General features: G+C 41.8%; 2 protein-coding genes across 3 annotated transcripts; both read right to left on the reverse strand.

Moving 5' to 3' along the window:
• Positions 1-212: 212 nt before the first annotated feature.
• On the reverse strand, positions 213-4,195 carry LOC117725454 (glutathione-specific gamma-glutamylcyclotransferase 1-like). Its single transcript, XM_034525632.1, has 3 exons — positions 3,832-4,195; positions 3,647-3,682; positions 213-3,436 (listed from the first exon to the last, which is right to left on the reverse strand). The coding sequence occupies exons 1-3, from the start codon at positions 4,000-4,002 to the stop codon at positions 3,017-3,019; spliced, it is 627 nt and encodes a 208-aa protein (XP_034381523.1). The 5' UTR covers positions 4,003-4,195; the 3' UTR covers positions 213-3,016.
• A 1,307-nt stretch (positions 4,196-5,502) lies between these two features.
• Positions 5,503-11,835, reverse strand: LOC117751069 (delta-like protein 4). Of its 2 annotated transcripts, XR_004611846.1 has the most exons (12): positions 11,392-11,835; positions 11,040-11,291; positions 10,602-10,659; positions 9,865-10,128; positions 9,009-9,069; positions 8,464-8,594; positions 8,188-8,357; positions 7,709-7,928; positions 6,853-7,594; positions 6,571-6,679; positions 6,288-6,458; positions 5,503-6,103 (listed from the first exon to the last, which is right to left on the reverse strand). XR_004611846.1 is itself a non-coding variant. In XM_034562576.1 (11 exons), the coding sequence occupies exons 1-11, from the start codon at positions 11,443-11,445 to the stop codon at positions 6,453-6,455; spliced, it is 2,067 nt and encodes a 688-aa protein (XP_034418467.1). In that variant the 5' UTR covers positions 11,446-11,835; the 3' UTR covers positions 5,503-6,452. The 2 variants fall into 2 exon arrangements, 1 of the variants encoding a protein (XP_034418467.1); XM_034562576.1 differs by having other exon boundaries at positions 5,503-6,458.
• Positions 11,836-13,898: the final 2,063 nt, after the last annotated feature.

The following is a 13,898-nucleotide window of genomic DNA, read 5'->3' on the forward strand; positions in this document are numbered from 1 at the left end:
GATAGAGCAGGCTAATGAAGCAGGCGGCAGCTCTCTGGCTTCAGATTTAATTTTGTCAAGCCCGGTTCAGTCCCCAGTCCTGCTCCAAGCAGATTGAATTAAAAGATCCAGCGGGTGTGAGTCATGTTCTGTTTAAATGAGAATAAATGAGAAGAGAACATCAACCATTGCCAATGATGATTGGATTAAAGAATGGTGTTTATGGTGTTTATTATAGCGAAATGATGGATGAGACTAAATTGTATTCTTTGTCAAACAAGATGTGTAGCAGCTCATGTCCAAACCACAAGCCAGATTCAGTCTTTTGATCTAAGCAGTCAGAACGCACAAAGGGTAACTCCTCATCGTCAACCGATGTTGATTAAACGTGCTTGTCTACTATTAAAGTCTGTATGGCAACACTGAGACACAAAAACATGAGAAATAGGGTTCAGGTTAAAAAAATACCAAAGTGACCCTTTAAAGTAAAAAATATAATGTATGGAGGAACATTAGTTTCTGTTTCTATTCTGTTGATTGATAGAGGGTTCAGAGAAAGCATGTGGTTTACTGCCAAATCATTAGCCATTGTTTGTGCCTTTTTAATGGACTGTCTTCCTCTTGTGATGAAGTGGCCTCCATGACTGCAGCACGTCACGTCCACTGGCAGGAACCCAGCGAGGGGTGAGGTGACACTCAGCAGACAGAGTTGACCTCCCAATATAAGAGGGCTAGGGCTCTAAAGCGGATGGACTCCATTAGTGGCCCAATCACTTTCTCTTTAACACACTTCCAGGGTGACCTTCAGCCCTGCACTGACCAAGCCGAGGTCAGGGGTCAGGGTTCAGGCTAGATACACATTAGCATGCAGGTGGGAGCTCCGAAAAGCATCAGTAGAAAAAATGTTTTTTGGGGATGTGTGACCACTATTTGGGGTCGTAATAGGCTAAAAGCGCTTCCTCAGGACGTGACCTCAACCTCCACTTTGCGGTTATTGTGTGTGTTCCTCATTATCAGTGTGCGTTTTTGTTCAGAGGATAATGGATGACATCTTTTCCTGGAGAGCAAGTGACCTCAGGAAGGGTAATGGTATTGATGCACAGTGCATCCATGTATATGTATTGTACACTGCTATTTGATGCAGAGTATAATGTAATTTGATGTTGTTTCATAGTATATTCAATGCTAATGCACAAATAATAGTGGTGTGGAAATGTTTTGCTCTTTGTGAAAGAGCATCCTCTGACTCCAGGGTTTCAAATTCCCTCTGCACGTCTCCAAAGAGCCCTAACAGTGTTGTAAGGGCCTTTATTGATTAACTTATCGTTATTGTTATAACTCCAAATGAGAAGTGTCCGACTGAGCTGTAAATCAAAATGCTCTAATGCAACATTATTGAACTTTCATTGCAAGTAGAAAAATAAATGTTTGTTTCAGTCTACTTAACCACATTTAAAACAACCCTTAAGGAGTGGCAATGTTTTCCGTACAGTTGGAACTGCTGACGATGACTCATTGGAGTTTTGACTCAGACTGTAATTGCTGTGACTTTGTACCAATATGTCTGGGTGGAGAGGATTGGCATTGCCATATAGGGAAGGGATGAAAATTATCAAAATAAATGAATTGAACCTCGTGCTAACAGTCTTGTTAAATCAGAAACAGATTTGTATAACAAATCTATTAATACATTATCTGTTCATGTATCTACTTAGTGAATAGCTTTACTGGCGACTCAGAAAAAATACAATGTAGAGTTTGGACCGGCAGACAAAGCGTACACCAGATGCACTGAGTCAGATATCTTTGTTGGTGGTTTGCGGTGCATGTTTGCACATGTACCACATCATACCATGTTATGTTATCGGAATCCACAGACAAACATGTGTGTTGACTCATCGCTGTCATTCTGGATTTGATTAGTTTGATTGAAAACAAAACACTCTGTGTCAGACGGCACTAAGAACATATATTCAGTGGTGGTTTAGCAACAGCAGGAGCCATAAATGTCTATTTCATATATCAGTGGTACCCTTGTTTCATAAAAAAGGACAACCACTGGATACAGCTCTAGATAGGCAATGACAGGATAGTAACATGTCCATCTCAGGAGACTTGACTTGTCCATGTCTTTCATCAGGACATGTTCTGTACACGAGAGCTCCTGTTGATCTTGATGTCCCTGTGCTCTCTCTCTCTCACTCTCTCTCTCTCTCTCTCTCTCTCTCTCACACAGATCAAACCTTTGACCTACTTCTGGGGTGATTTCCAGGAAAGTAGAACAGGGTGCCACAGAGATACATACAGTATCTGTGCTGCTTAAAATGTGGGCAAGTTTATCCATGGTTGGAACAATTATTTTTAAAGTCTGGCATGTGCACATGTTATTGTAACGTGATCAAAGTCCAGACAGAGAAAGAAACCCTACTCCCACAACAGGAGTTTTTAAAAGACGGAGCCATCACTGTGCCTGGATGGCAATCCTGGTATCATAAAAGAAAAACGTTTGTATAACCAAGCACCCGCGATGTGTCTAGAAAACATCCAAAGTAAACATGTTTCAGAGTAAATGCATGAGTACAATGCAGTGTAAAATATATTGAAACGCTAGTAGGTTTGTGCAGTCTCTGAGGAACAGTCAGCATTTCCTCTGAGAACCTCAAGCTGTACATTCCTCAGTCACACGAAGAGGGAGCATGAGGAAGTGCATTTGACGGTAAACGTGAATACATATGAGATTTGAGCCACGGAAAACTAAACACCATTCGCTTCATGCCGATTTCAGTGTTATCATTAGAATGTATGAATGTACACAGTACAAATGTTCTGTCTTCAACCATTGAAAAACTTAAAGTCAGAAGCTCAAAAGGTCATAACTCTGTGAGGCTTTGTTACAACCTAAAAGCTAAGCCACAGAAAATGTCACCACTGCTTAATTTTCCTTTAAAGCAAATCATAAAAAACTAATTTCCCTTTCACCCAGTAATTAAAAGATGAACAATTGTTTGAAGAAGTACTAAGGAGTGCCTTATGCTGCTTATGTAGTGCCCGGCAGAACAGACTTTTGGTCAGGGGGTTCGATCCCTCCACAGTCATGGAAAATGTTCCGAACTGCCGCTTCAATAGAAAAGAGATGCTCGTCCTCTACCTCTGGACAGTACCGCCTCATGAACTCTGCCAGACGAACCAGGTATTCAATATTGTGGCCCGTATTCCCTCTACAGGTGGCAATCTGGGCGGCAATCTCCTTGTCTGAGGCCGGACCGAGGAAGATGGCGTTGTCAGAAGTAGCAATGTAGACGAGGGCCAACAGAGCCCCCTGGTCCTTCTCCTTAGGGATGAACTCCACCGTCTCTGTGATGTAACCCCCCAACACAACTTCCCTCATGTTTAGGTATTGAAGGGAGTCATCAATCTGGGAGTCCGTCACCTCGTAGGCCACTCCCCATGTGCAAGACTGTAGGGAATATATTGGGGATGCTGTAAAATTGTATATTTGAAAACTGTCTCAAGTTCATTGGGCCTTGGGTTAAAATTATATTTACCACTTTTGAAATAGATTTTTACATACTGGTAATGGCAGGAATATAGACATATATTCAATATATACTGCATGCTGTATATATACTGCATGCAGTATTCAAATGACTACATGACGGATACTTACCTCCTGATCCTCTACTAGTGTGGCCACTCTAGCTGGCTGTGGAGAGCAAGGACACGGGCAGTGAAAAAAGAATACATGATAAACAGAAAAAATAATAAATAAACGACTAAAATCATCAGAAAATATTTGAATCAATTGGAGAGCAAAACAATATAATTACAAACTAATGTGGCAACAAATCTCACTTTTTCCTTGTCCCCTCGATAATATGTATCTCCTTGCCAGAAGCGCCTCTTGTATCCTTTGATAAAGCCAACTTTGCTCATCTTGTATGCAAAATCAGGTTTCCAGATTAAGGAGCCATATCCAAATATCCACAGGTTGCCCTTTTCCTTAATATTGTCCTGAGGTTTCATTGAAAAACGAGACACTTCTGTCCACAAGTAGCTGCTCTCCTCTATTTCCTCTCTTGTTTATATCGTCCTATACATTCCAAGACATCTGAGAGTTGCTATTATAAAGACTTCCTAAATCCTAATCTTGGTGCAGTTATATAGAAAGCGTCGAGTCTGTTATTAAGCTATTATCAGAAACACCGTTTGGACACAATGTGCGTTTCTCTTGCTGACGTAAACACACGTGTATTTGTTGTTCGGAACGCGTCAGAGTGAAACGGTTTCGACCAATTAAATCAGCAGAGGGGCGGGCTTAGCTGACTGATAAACCAATCAGTTGTAGCCTCTCACACCAGTGAATGTGGGAAAACCCTCACCGTCTTCAGACCCGACTGGCAGCTGCACAAACAGTACAAAAACAAAAACAAAACAGGTTCTACTTTGAACTGACGGATCACAACCCGGTCACAAAATGTCCACAATTCTTTCTTTTTCTTTCACATGTGACATGACAGAAATGTTTTGTTCATCACAAAACATTGTAAAGTGTCAAGCTGAAATAGTCCAGTGGGGTAATCGCAGTACCTATAAATAGCTGGGATTGTTACATACGTGCTCTCTTAAGCTCATTATGTTTGTAGACAGGCCGGAGCAGAACATTGGTGTGCCCGCACAGGCTGAACACGTATGGTTGACGACTTGAGATCATTGTCCTCTGCCATTCACTTGCTGTGCATGCTATTAGATGAGTTAAGTTGTGAAATAAACTCTTTTCTTGGAACTTCACACAAAGCCTACTGCCCCCACGTGGTTGTGACAGACATTGATTCACTCTTGAGACTTAAAACCAATGTTTTATTATCAGCTGAAGGAGTTCAAGCAAATAAAATGCAAGTTCAAAGTGACAGTGTCATCGGGTTGGGTTGTTGTGGTCGTCGGCCTCATGGGGGCTTGTCAGCGACTGGGTTGAGGGGCCTCTGTTTGCTGGGCTCAGTAGTGAAAGGCCATATGCAGATTTCCTCACTGACACATGCGGGCAAGCATTTGTGGAGTGTTATTGAGTTCCTCACATCTCTCTTCACCTCTCAGCTCGCAGCCATAAGAGATAGCTTATCACCAACAAAACATCATATCTAGTCTGCTTTGTTTTTCTGCGATGTTCAAAAACACAATAGCAGTTCAGAGGAGCAGTTGCGTACTGAAGAAAGACCACAAGGACCCTTTATTTGCATTCACAGATGTTTCTTTTTAAATAGGTATCTTTTTTCTTGGGAAGCCTTTTTCCGTCTTGCACAATGATCACACTAACACAGGCGTCATGGACAGTCATTAGAAATGCTACAAGGCCAAATATGACTGTCACAAATAAAATGTTGAGATGATTTACACATTTAAATTAGGATCTCTATTGGACCACATGTACACTCGACCACCGAAGACCAATAAAAACAAACAGTGTACCAGATATGTGTTCATTGTTTCTTTTTATAACAAAAAAATAATACAAATAAAACACCACTTTAAAAAACGACACTTTAAAAATAAATCTGGGCATCAACTTAAAAACAGATGTACAATCCATACTTCTAATCCCAACATATAAATATACAGTATATACAAAATAATCTTATAAAACACAGAAGGAGAATGATCAGTGCTTCATATGCTTAAATTACTAATGAAATTCTAATCTTACACAATAACATTAATGGTTTAGTAATTTCCTTTGAAGGCGTCCTTGGTACGATAATCACTTTGCATAACGAGGCCAAACAAGGCCAAATCATGAGTTTCCCTGCATGGCGCTATAGGATATTGCATCTTTTGATATATTCATATTGCTGTGCAAAGGACTCAAGATAAGGCGGGGCACACGGTTTTAAACACATATATAAGGCTTTGTGATCTAGGCTGCATACATTCTTCATACAAAAAATGGATTTACACATTAGATAACCCTATATCCTTCAAAAATGAACCGTTTTCAGTAGTTTTTGTCCCTTTCTGATTAAGCTCAATGCTTTTTGTTTGCATAGAGCATTGCAGGCCACAAAAAAAATAGAAAAGGATTGCTCCTTCCACAGGCTTGTTGGCAGCAAGTTGATTTGTTGATTGCTGATTACTGCAATAAGGTGGAGAGAAGAACATCAAGATAGTCCTCTAAACAACACGCAGGCATAATCATCTTGGTATGTTGCCCGTGGATGAACTTGGACATGAGCTGACGAGGGTCAAAAACATCGAAGGCGCATCCACAAGTAAGATTTGCTGATTATTTGTAGTCTTTACAGTCTTTACATTCTCACCGAGATTATAGCTTTAGTTCTTTTGATTTCGAGGAGCACACCGGCTCCATCCAGTTATCAAGTTTTCAAAGCAGCAACTTGAATTTAAATAGATCCCAGTCTCTCCACACTTGTAAACAGTCCACAAGAAAGCCAATGTTGACAGTGAATAATAATTTCCATTAATTATACCTGAAAAAGAATAAGATTGAAAAAGCTTAAAATGTGGTCTGGTTAATACAGAAGATCATGCTCTAACGAGAAAAAACAAACAAGTAATTAGATGCATTATGAAAAAACTTACCTCGGTTGCAATGATGCATTCATTTTTCTCCTCGGCTATTAAAAAGACAGACTGGTACATTGAATCACTAGAAGAACATATTGTTGATATTCTACACTCTGGCCTTTCTCTGTGGAGTGAAGATACACCATGTTAGTTACTGAGCACCAAAACAAAATGTCTCACATTATTGTCAGTGAACTCATCCTCTAATCATCATATTCAAATCTTTCTGGTAAAAAAACAACAACACACCACACAGTAACGGAAACATGACCATAATAGGAGAATTCAACCCCTTACCTATACATTCGACTCAAATGCTTTTTTTCTTCTATTGTCTTTTCACAGTTTTCATCTTTGTCCAAAAGGGACAGTTCATCCTTGTACCCGGTGGAGGTTTTATAGTCCAGGTGGTAGTGGTTGATGTATTTGTGATTAGGCTTTTCCCTGGGACAGTCCACCTCCAAATCCACCTTTTTATTGGTGTTCTTGAGCTCTAGAGTAGAGATGAGGTTCTCTTTCTGAAAGTCAACCTTGGAGAGGTTGTTCATGGTCTCTGAGTCCGGCTCCTTGTTTCTCTGCTTCTTGACGTGACGTATTAATACCACGGCCATGCAGAGAAGCACCAGAACAGCCACCAGGCCGACGCCCAAGCAGATGGCTGCCAAGCTCAACTTGTCCCCAGACTCCCAGCCTATGTTTGGCCTGGGGGTGTTGGGTAAAGGCACAGCGTTGGACTGGCACTGGGGGCCGCTGTAATGGGCAGGGCAGATGCAGATAGGCTGGCCTTTGGCTCCAGTGGTGCAGGTCCCACCGTTCAGGCAGGGTTGGGAGACACAGCGGTCTGTTGGCTTTTCGCAGTGGCGGCCTGTGTACCCTGGGGGGCAGGTGCAGGTGTAGTCATTGATGCGGTCAATGCAGGTGGAGCCGTTTGCACAGGGGCTCCTGGCACACTCGTTGATGTTGATCTCACAGCGCAGACCTGTGAAGCCTGAGCGACAGCTGCACAGTCGGAGGTTACCGTGGATCACACAATGTCCACCTATGCAAAACAAAAGGACATTATAGAAGCCTGCCTCATTTTCAGATATAAATATATATATAAATATACGGAAATATAAGAATTGTCTTTCATGTAGTGATAATGATGCATTACCATTGGTGCATTGCAGTGAGGTACATTTATCCACTTTCCTCTCACAGTTTAGTCCAGTGTAACCTGCTAGACACTCGCATATATAAGTGTTTCCATTATCCCGCTCTCTGCATTTGCCACCATGGAAGCAGGGTGTATCTACACAGGTCAGCATCCTGTGTTCACAGTGCGTCCCTTCAAACCCCTGTGGACACGCACACCTATAGCCGTTCTTAGAGTCCTGCAGAGGAAAAAGATATCAAGTTTATCAAAAAGCTCCCTGTCAGATGTTTTCTTTATCACATCCTGTTCACGACTGCCCCGACGAACCCCATTATCCTTAGTTTGAATTCTATTTACAGTACACACTCTGTGAACTGGGTCATCTACTGACTTGACAATCGATAGCATCCTCCTGGACTAGCAGATAGAGTGAGGCAACAACAAAAACAGGAAAGCCTGTGTTGTGGGAAAGGAGGGAGAGAGACATCCGGACTCACCAGGCACTGGCCTCCATTGCGACAGGGCTGGCTGTCACACTCCCTGACCTCCAAGTCACAGTTAACCCCGTTGAAGCCAGGCATACAGGTGCAAGTGTAACTGCCCTGGCCTGTGTTCATACACGTGGCCCCGTTGACACAGGGTTTGTGATGGGTGCAGTAGTTCAGATCTGCAAAATCAAATGGGTGAAAACGTTACTCATGGAACCAAAACAGAAGGCACGCTTTTGAAGCAGCATTCTTTTATTTACAGAGTACAAAGAGGTCGTTACACACCTTGGTCACAAAAGATGCCTCCCCAGCCCTCCTTGCAGGTGCACTGCCACGGCTCTATACAGGTACCATGTTTACAGGATGGATGGAGTTTACACACATCACAAAAGAGTCCCTGCCAGCCTTCTCTGCATCTGTACACACATAAACAGGACAACGTGACCGTTGGCTCACACACAAATTAACACTCAGGTTCTGTCCCGGTAGGCCTACTTATTTTTCTCTTGAGCACAGTGAGAATACCTAATGAGAGAAATACATTATTTGCACACTGTAATCTTTTCATCCTCTATGTCATAATCCTAGAGATAATCCTAGAGATGATTTAAAACAGAAAGACCAAAAAATACATCATCAAAGTCAAATACAGTGTTACACTTTAGTTAATGAGGCACACATAGAGTATTTATTAGTTGATCTGCTTTTACTGAAGCTATTATTTCCGCAGTCGTTGTACATGTTTATTATTGTGTTTTAGCTGTTTGTGGATCCCTGATGCCAATGAACAGAAATACACATTTAAATATGATTATAAGTGAATCACTCACTTGCACTCTCCAGGTAGTGTGCAGTTTCCATTCCATTCGTTGCACCCTTCGAGACAGATTGCTGAAATAAAACATGGATGTTTAGGTTTCTAAATGAGCAATTATAACAAGCTTCCAACAAGAAATATGTTAATACCAATATAAATGCGTTTTCTTCGCACCATAAAACCTGTTACCTGAACATGTCATGGGAAATGATTGGCCGCGCCGGCTCTGTGCTGTGTGTGTGTGTGACACTGAGACATGCGCACGCTCGTGTGGTGTTAAACGGCTGTTTAGTGCGGAGCAGATGCTTGTTCTCCAAAAAAAAAAAGAAAGCGGGACAGCTGTCTCATTGTTCTCGGTGGGCAGCTCGAGTCCCGTTTGCAGCTGCTGCCCTACACCGCTTTAACAATAGAGACCACAATTTAGTGGCGCGTGGCGGGCGATAATGCCGCGATTAACCCCGGCGCGCGCTGCTGGGCGACCACCGCCCTGGATTAAACCGCACGCGCCCACAGAGAAAGTGTGTCGTCAAATTTCACCCCGACAGCTCCTCTTGTCCAAAAAAAACAACACACCTGTGATGATGTAACAGGCCATTTAGACATTGACGCTCTGAACGTTATTTAGACCGATTCTGGAAATATATCCAATATGGCATTCATCACTTTGCAGCTTATTTAGCTGAACGTTTGAGGAAGAATAAAACAGCTTCCCCGCCATCGTTTCTTAAATTACACAATGTCTTTCTTTACATCGCGTTCTGTAAACGTTTATCTTATTGTGACTGCGCCGCCTAAAAAATATGCATTGTGACCTTTAATCGCACACAAAGGAAAGTAAGTGTCCACATGGTGTCTTTACTCGTGCTTACGTTCTTGGCAGTATTCTCCCGTCCATCCCGGTAGACAGGCTATTTGCCCGTCAGGCGTGCAGGTGTAGTGGCCAAAAAGGTCGTCTCTCGGAGCGCATATTTTGGAACAAGTGTCCCCGTAGTAATGTTCATTGCAGATGAACCGGTATGAGTACCTTAGCTCCGTCTGCGTCCCCCTCGGCACATGCTGGGACCACTCATGCCCTATTCCCAACTGTCTTTGGATGGCAAAAGAACTAATCAAGAATTCAGGGTTGGTGGTATCTGTGAGGAACAGAGCGGCAGACACGTCATGATAAGTGTAAAGCAGAAACAGTTTAACAATTATTCGTTTAGTGATTTATGTTACAATACACACTATGTACATTGAAATGTCATCTTCCTCATTATTGCCTCGTTCTGAAGGACCTAACAAAAAAAAGGTGTAAAATCCAGGAAAAGGCTGTCATGGGATTTTTGGCAAGGCTTCATATTCTCTCTCAGGACTACACTTTCCCATGCATGCCCAAAATAAAACAGGGGAAGTGCAATTGTGTTGGAGAGATTTGATTGTGTAGAATTGTCGTGTGACTCATAAGGCATCCTAGCAAACACGCAACCATGACGTTGAAAATGCCAGATGCCTTTGCCAGAACGTTAAGTGAGGGTTATTAATGAAATGTGGAATAGTTAAGTCAATGAGGCGACACACGGCGTGTCTCCCTCTAGTGGCGGACAGGCAGTGCACGTCTCCTCACCTCCAGGTAGGTCCGCTGCAGGAGAATACCGGGCTTCAATAACTAATGAGAAAGCACCCTGTGGGGACACAAGAGGAAATAGATCAATTTGATTTACAAATAAATAACAAATATATATTTAATTCGGTACTTCTCTGAAATACTGATGTAAGGGTTCAAAACATGATGAAATAGTTTTATTTATTATTATTTATTTCAATTCGCCAAAAAGATCCAACATTTACAATATTTGATATATATATATATATATATATATATATATATATATATATATATATATATATATATATATATATTTGGCACCGTTTTTGTCACTGGCAGTTTTTTTTCTCTTCAATAAATTACCAAAAACTATTTAGAATTTCGTGCGAACATGCGGTTGGTTTCAGCACCAGAGTGTTGAAAGCCAGAGGACAAGCGGCGGACAGGTGCTCTTACCGGCCAGGTGAAGTTGAGCGGCAGACGCAGCCGGGCGTCCTGCTGGATGCTGAAGGAGTCGGTGCCCAGAACAGGTGTGGTGACTTTGCCAAATAAACAGTCTCCAGGAGTCACCACCGTCTGGAAGTTCTTCAAACAAACCCTGAAATAAGTCCTGCAGCCCGTCATGCTGCAACTAAGTCCATTTGCCAGCAAACCTTTAGTATTCTGAAAGTGATGGAGATCTATCTCGAACACGCCTGATCCCAGAACCTAAAAGGATACAAAAAGTGAGCACAACAGAATACTGCAACTTTCGTTTCTAAAATAATGCATTTCCAATTTACAGAGATACAAAAAACACACAAGCTACCTGAGTAAATAAAATTACAACTATTGCGAGGACAAAGGTGAACCAAACGGCCATTCTTTAGAGTTTGATGTGCGTATCCTTAACAATTCAGTTTGTCCTCCAATAAAAACGCTCCTATTCCAAATGGTGATGGGGAAAACGGAGTGAAGACAAATAAAGTGATCAGAATAAATATAATCCTCCTTCCAAAAGCTTGTAGGACAAGATCCAGCTCCACAAGCCGTATCCAGAAGAAGAAGTCGGGAAAAAAAGGTTATCCAGTGCTGGAGGTTAGACAAATATCAGTAACGTCAATATCCACAAGTGAGTCTGTCTGCGGTCTTTATGATGGCCATCCATCGTTCCGGTCAGATGTGGTTTGAGTTTGCTGTGCTGATGCGAGACTTGTGTTGCCGACAGTGATGCGAGCATGTGGCGGAGCATCAGCGCACAGTGACTCCGAGTGAGGGGGGGTTGACGTCCCTCCCCGTTTATATACCGCAGTGTGGTGCCATTACTGCCACTGTCAGTCAATAAACACCGCCCCTCTCCTCTCCACCTTCTTCTTTTTTTTGCTGAGAATAACGCCATCGTTTATTGTAATTTTGGAGGAGATTCTTTCCAACTAAATACACTATATTGTAAAACAACTTAAAGTAAAAATAAATACAAGGTATTTGTAAACCTTGAGCAAGTCAACAAGACCAGTACATTAACCGTTGGAGAAGTGGGTTGAATATAACAGTAAACTGGAGGAAAATAAGTGTTTTTTCTTTCGGGATCAGACTGATTATGTGTGCGTATTTACGCGCCCGGACGCTCCGAATGCCTTTGAGCTTGTGACCAGCCTTCTGTCTTGTTTCTTGTGTTTATTTAAGAGAGAGAAGACGGAGCTGCATGATAATGGACTCTTATTGCAAACACATTGTCTCACTCATAAATCAGCTGAGGAACCCGCGTTTTGAAATCTGCCTCATGTGCCCTAAACAGACTTTATTGTTTATTTTTTTGTGTGTTAAAAAAAAAATATATATATTTGGATAGTTTTAGTCATTTAGAAATGACACACACACACACACACACACACACACACACACACACACACACACACACACACACACAGTGTTGCATAAGGAGAGGAGGAGAAACCATCAATTTGACTTATTTTGCTTATGCTTGGTAAAAAGACCACATGTGCAAGCACCCAGCTGTTCAGGCACTTTATTTAGCATCAAAACTAATAATGCCTTCAATTCAAAGCACATTTGTATGAATTAAAGCTGACATTGTATTCTAACACTGTTTGTTGAACGTATATCCACAAGAGCCATTTGAGAAAAAAAAACCTTCCTCTCCTTTCATGTGTATGTATAGTTGTTCAAAGAGGGAAAGTAGAAATGAACTCAAAGCAGTATATGAGGCTGCTAAGCAAATAAATTAAAATGCCATATGCATTTTTATCACATGAAACTCATGCTGGGCACAGGCATTGTTACCTTTATCACCCCTGCAACAGGCCAACTTGTCTGAGAGGATTTGAAGTGAGGGAACAGGATTTAGGAGCTGTTCCCTGGCCATGAAGGTGTCTGGCCGAGCAGCTCTCCTGCCGAGATGACTTCATCTCTAACCCCCCACCTTTGACTTATAGGTTTGAAGTTCCACTTTAGGGCAGAGACAATGGACTATTGAGTGTGCAGCAGTGTGACTAAGCGGCCCGGACATCTCAAAGCTCTGCTGTATTGAAGCATTTGGCGTTCCCACCATTGACTGAATCACACAGATCCTGTGGACGACCAATGCAGCCCTGTACTGTAGTTCAATCCTGTACTCCTGTTCTGTATTGAACATAAAAATGACTTCAATGCACTTCTCTATGAGAGATCTCGCTAGTTTATATGACTGCATTGGGCTCTAGAGCCCCATCAATCTCTTTTGTAGAGACATGTGTATAGTGCAAGGGTTCTCCTGCCCTCCCTTCATACACGTCAAAACATCCATATGTTTTAATATTTGATGGACCGTGGTTAAGGTTTCCCAACTAGCTCAGGTTACAATTCCTTGTAGAGCTTTGGACTGAACGAGCAGTGATGCTTGGATTGGATCATCTCGGTGCAGATTGAGGGAAAACACTGGCTTGAAGCATCTTTCCTGGAATGTACACATCAGGCCATAGCAATATTTACATATTAATATCCAGATTTTATCTATGTTTTAATATAATTTTTCTTTGAAATAATAGGGTATTTTAGCTGTATGGGTTATTTGCTCTTGGCCAATGCAAACACTAATATAACAAGATCTTTTCTGCTGTGTTGCTCTGGAATAAACACAGCCATGGAAACAGACCCACCACAGTTTCATCTCAGCTTTGTATAAGACATCATTTTTCTTTGTGACAGTGTTTTATAAAGCTTACTTCTGATTGTTGTATGGCTTTTCAGCAGGCGTCCAAACCCCCAAAATAACATTTCGATTAGGAAACGAAAAGGTATGAAAGTGCTTTTGGACTTATTAGGCAAGTTTCTATT

The sequence above is a fragment of the Cyclopterus lumpus genome, chromosome 22, assembly GCF_009769545.1.
Source record: "Cyclopterus lumpus isolate fCycLum1 chromosome 22, fCycLum1.pri, whole genome shotgun sequence".
Taxonomy (NCBI): Eukaryota; Metazoa; Chordata; class Actinopteri; order Perciformes; family Cyclopteridae; genus Cyclopterus; species Cyclopterus lumpus.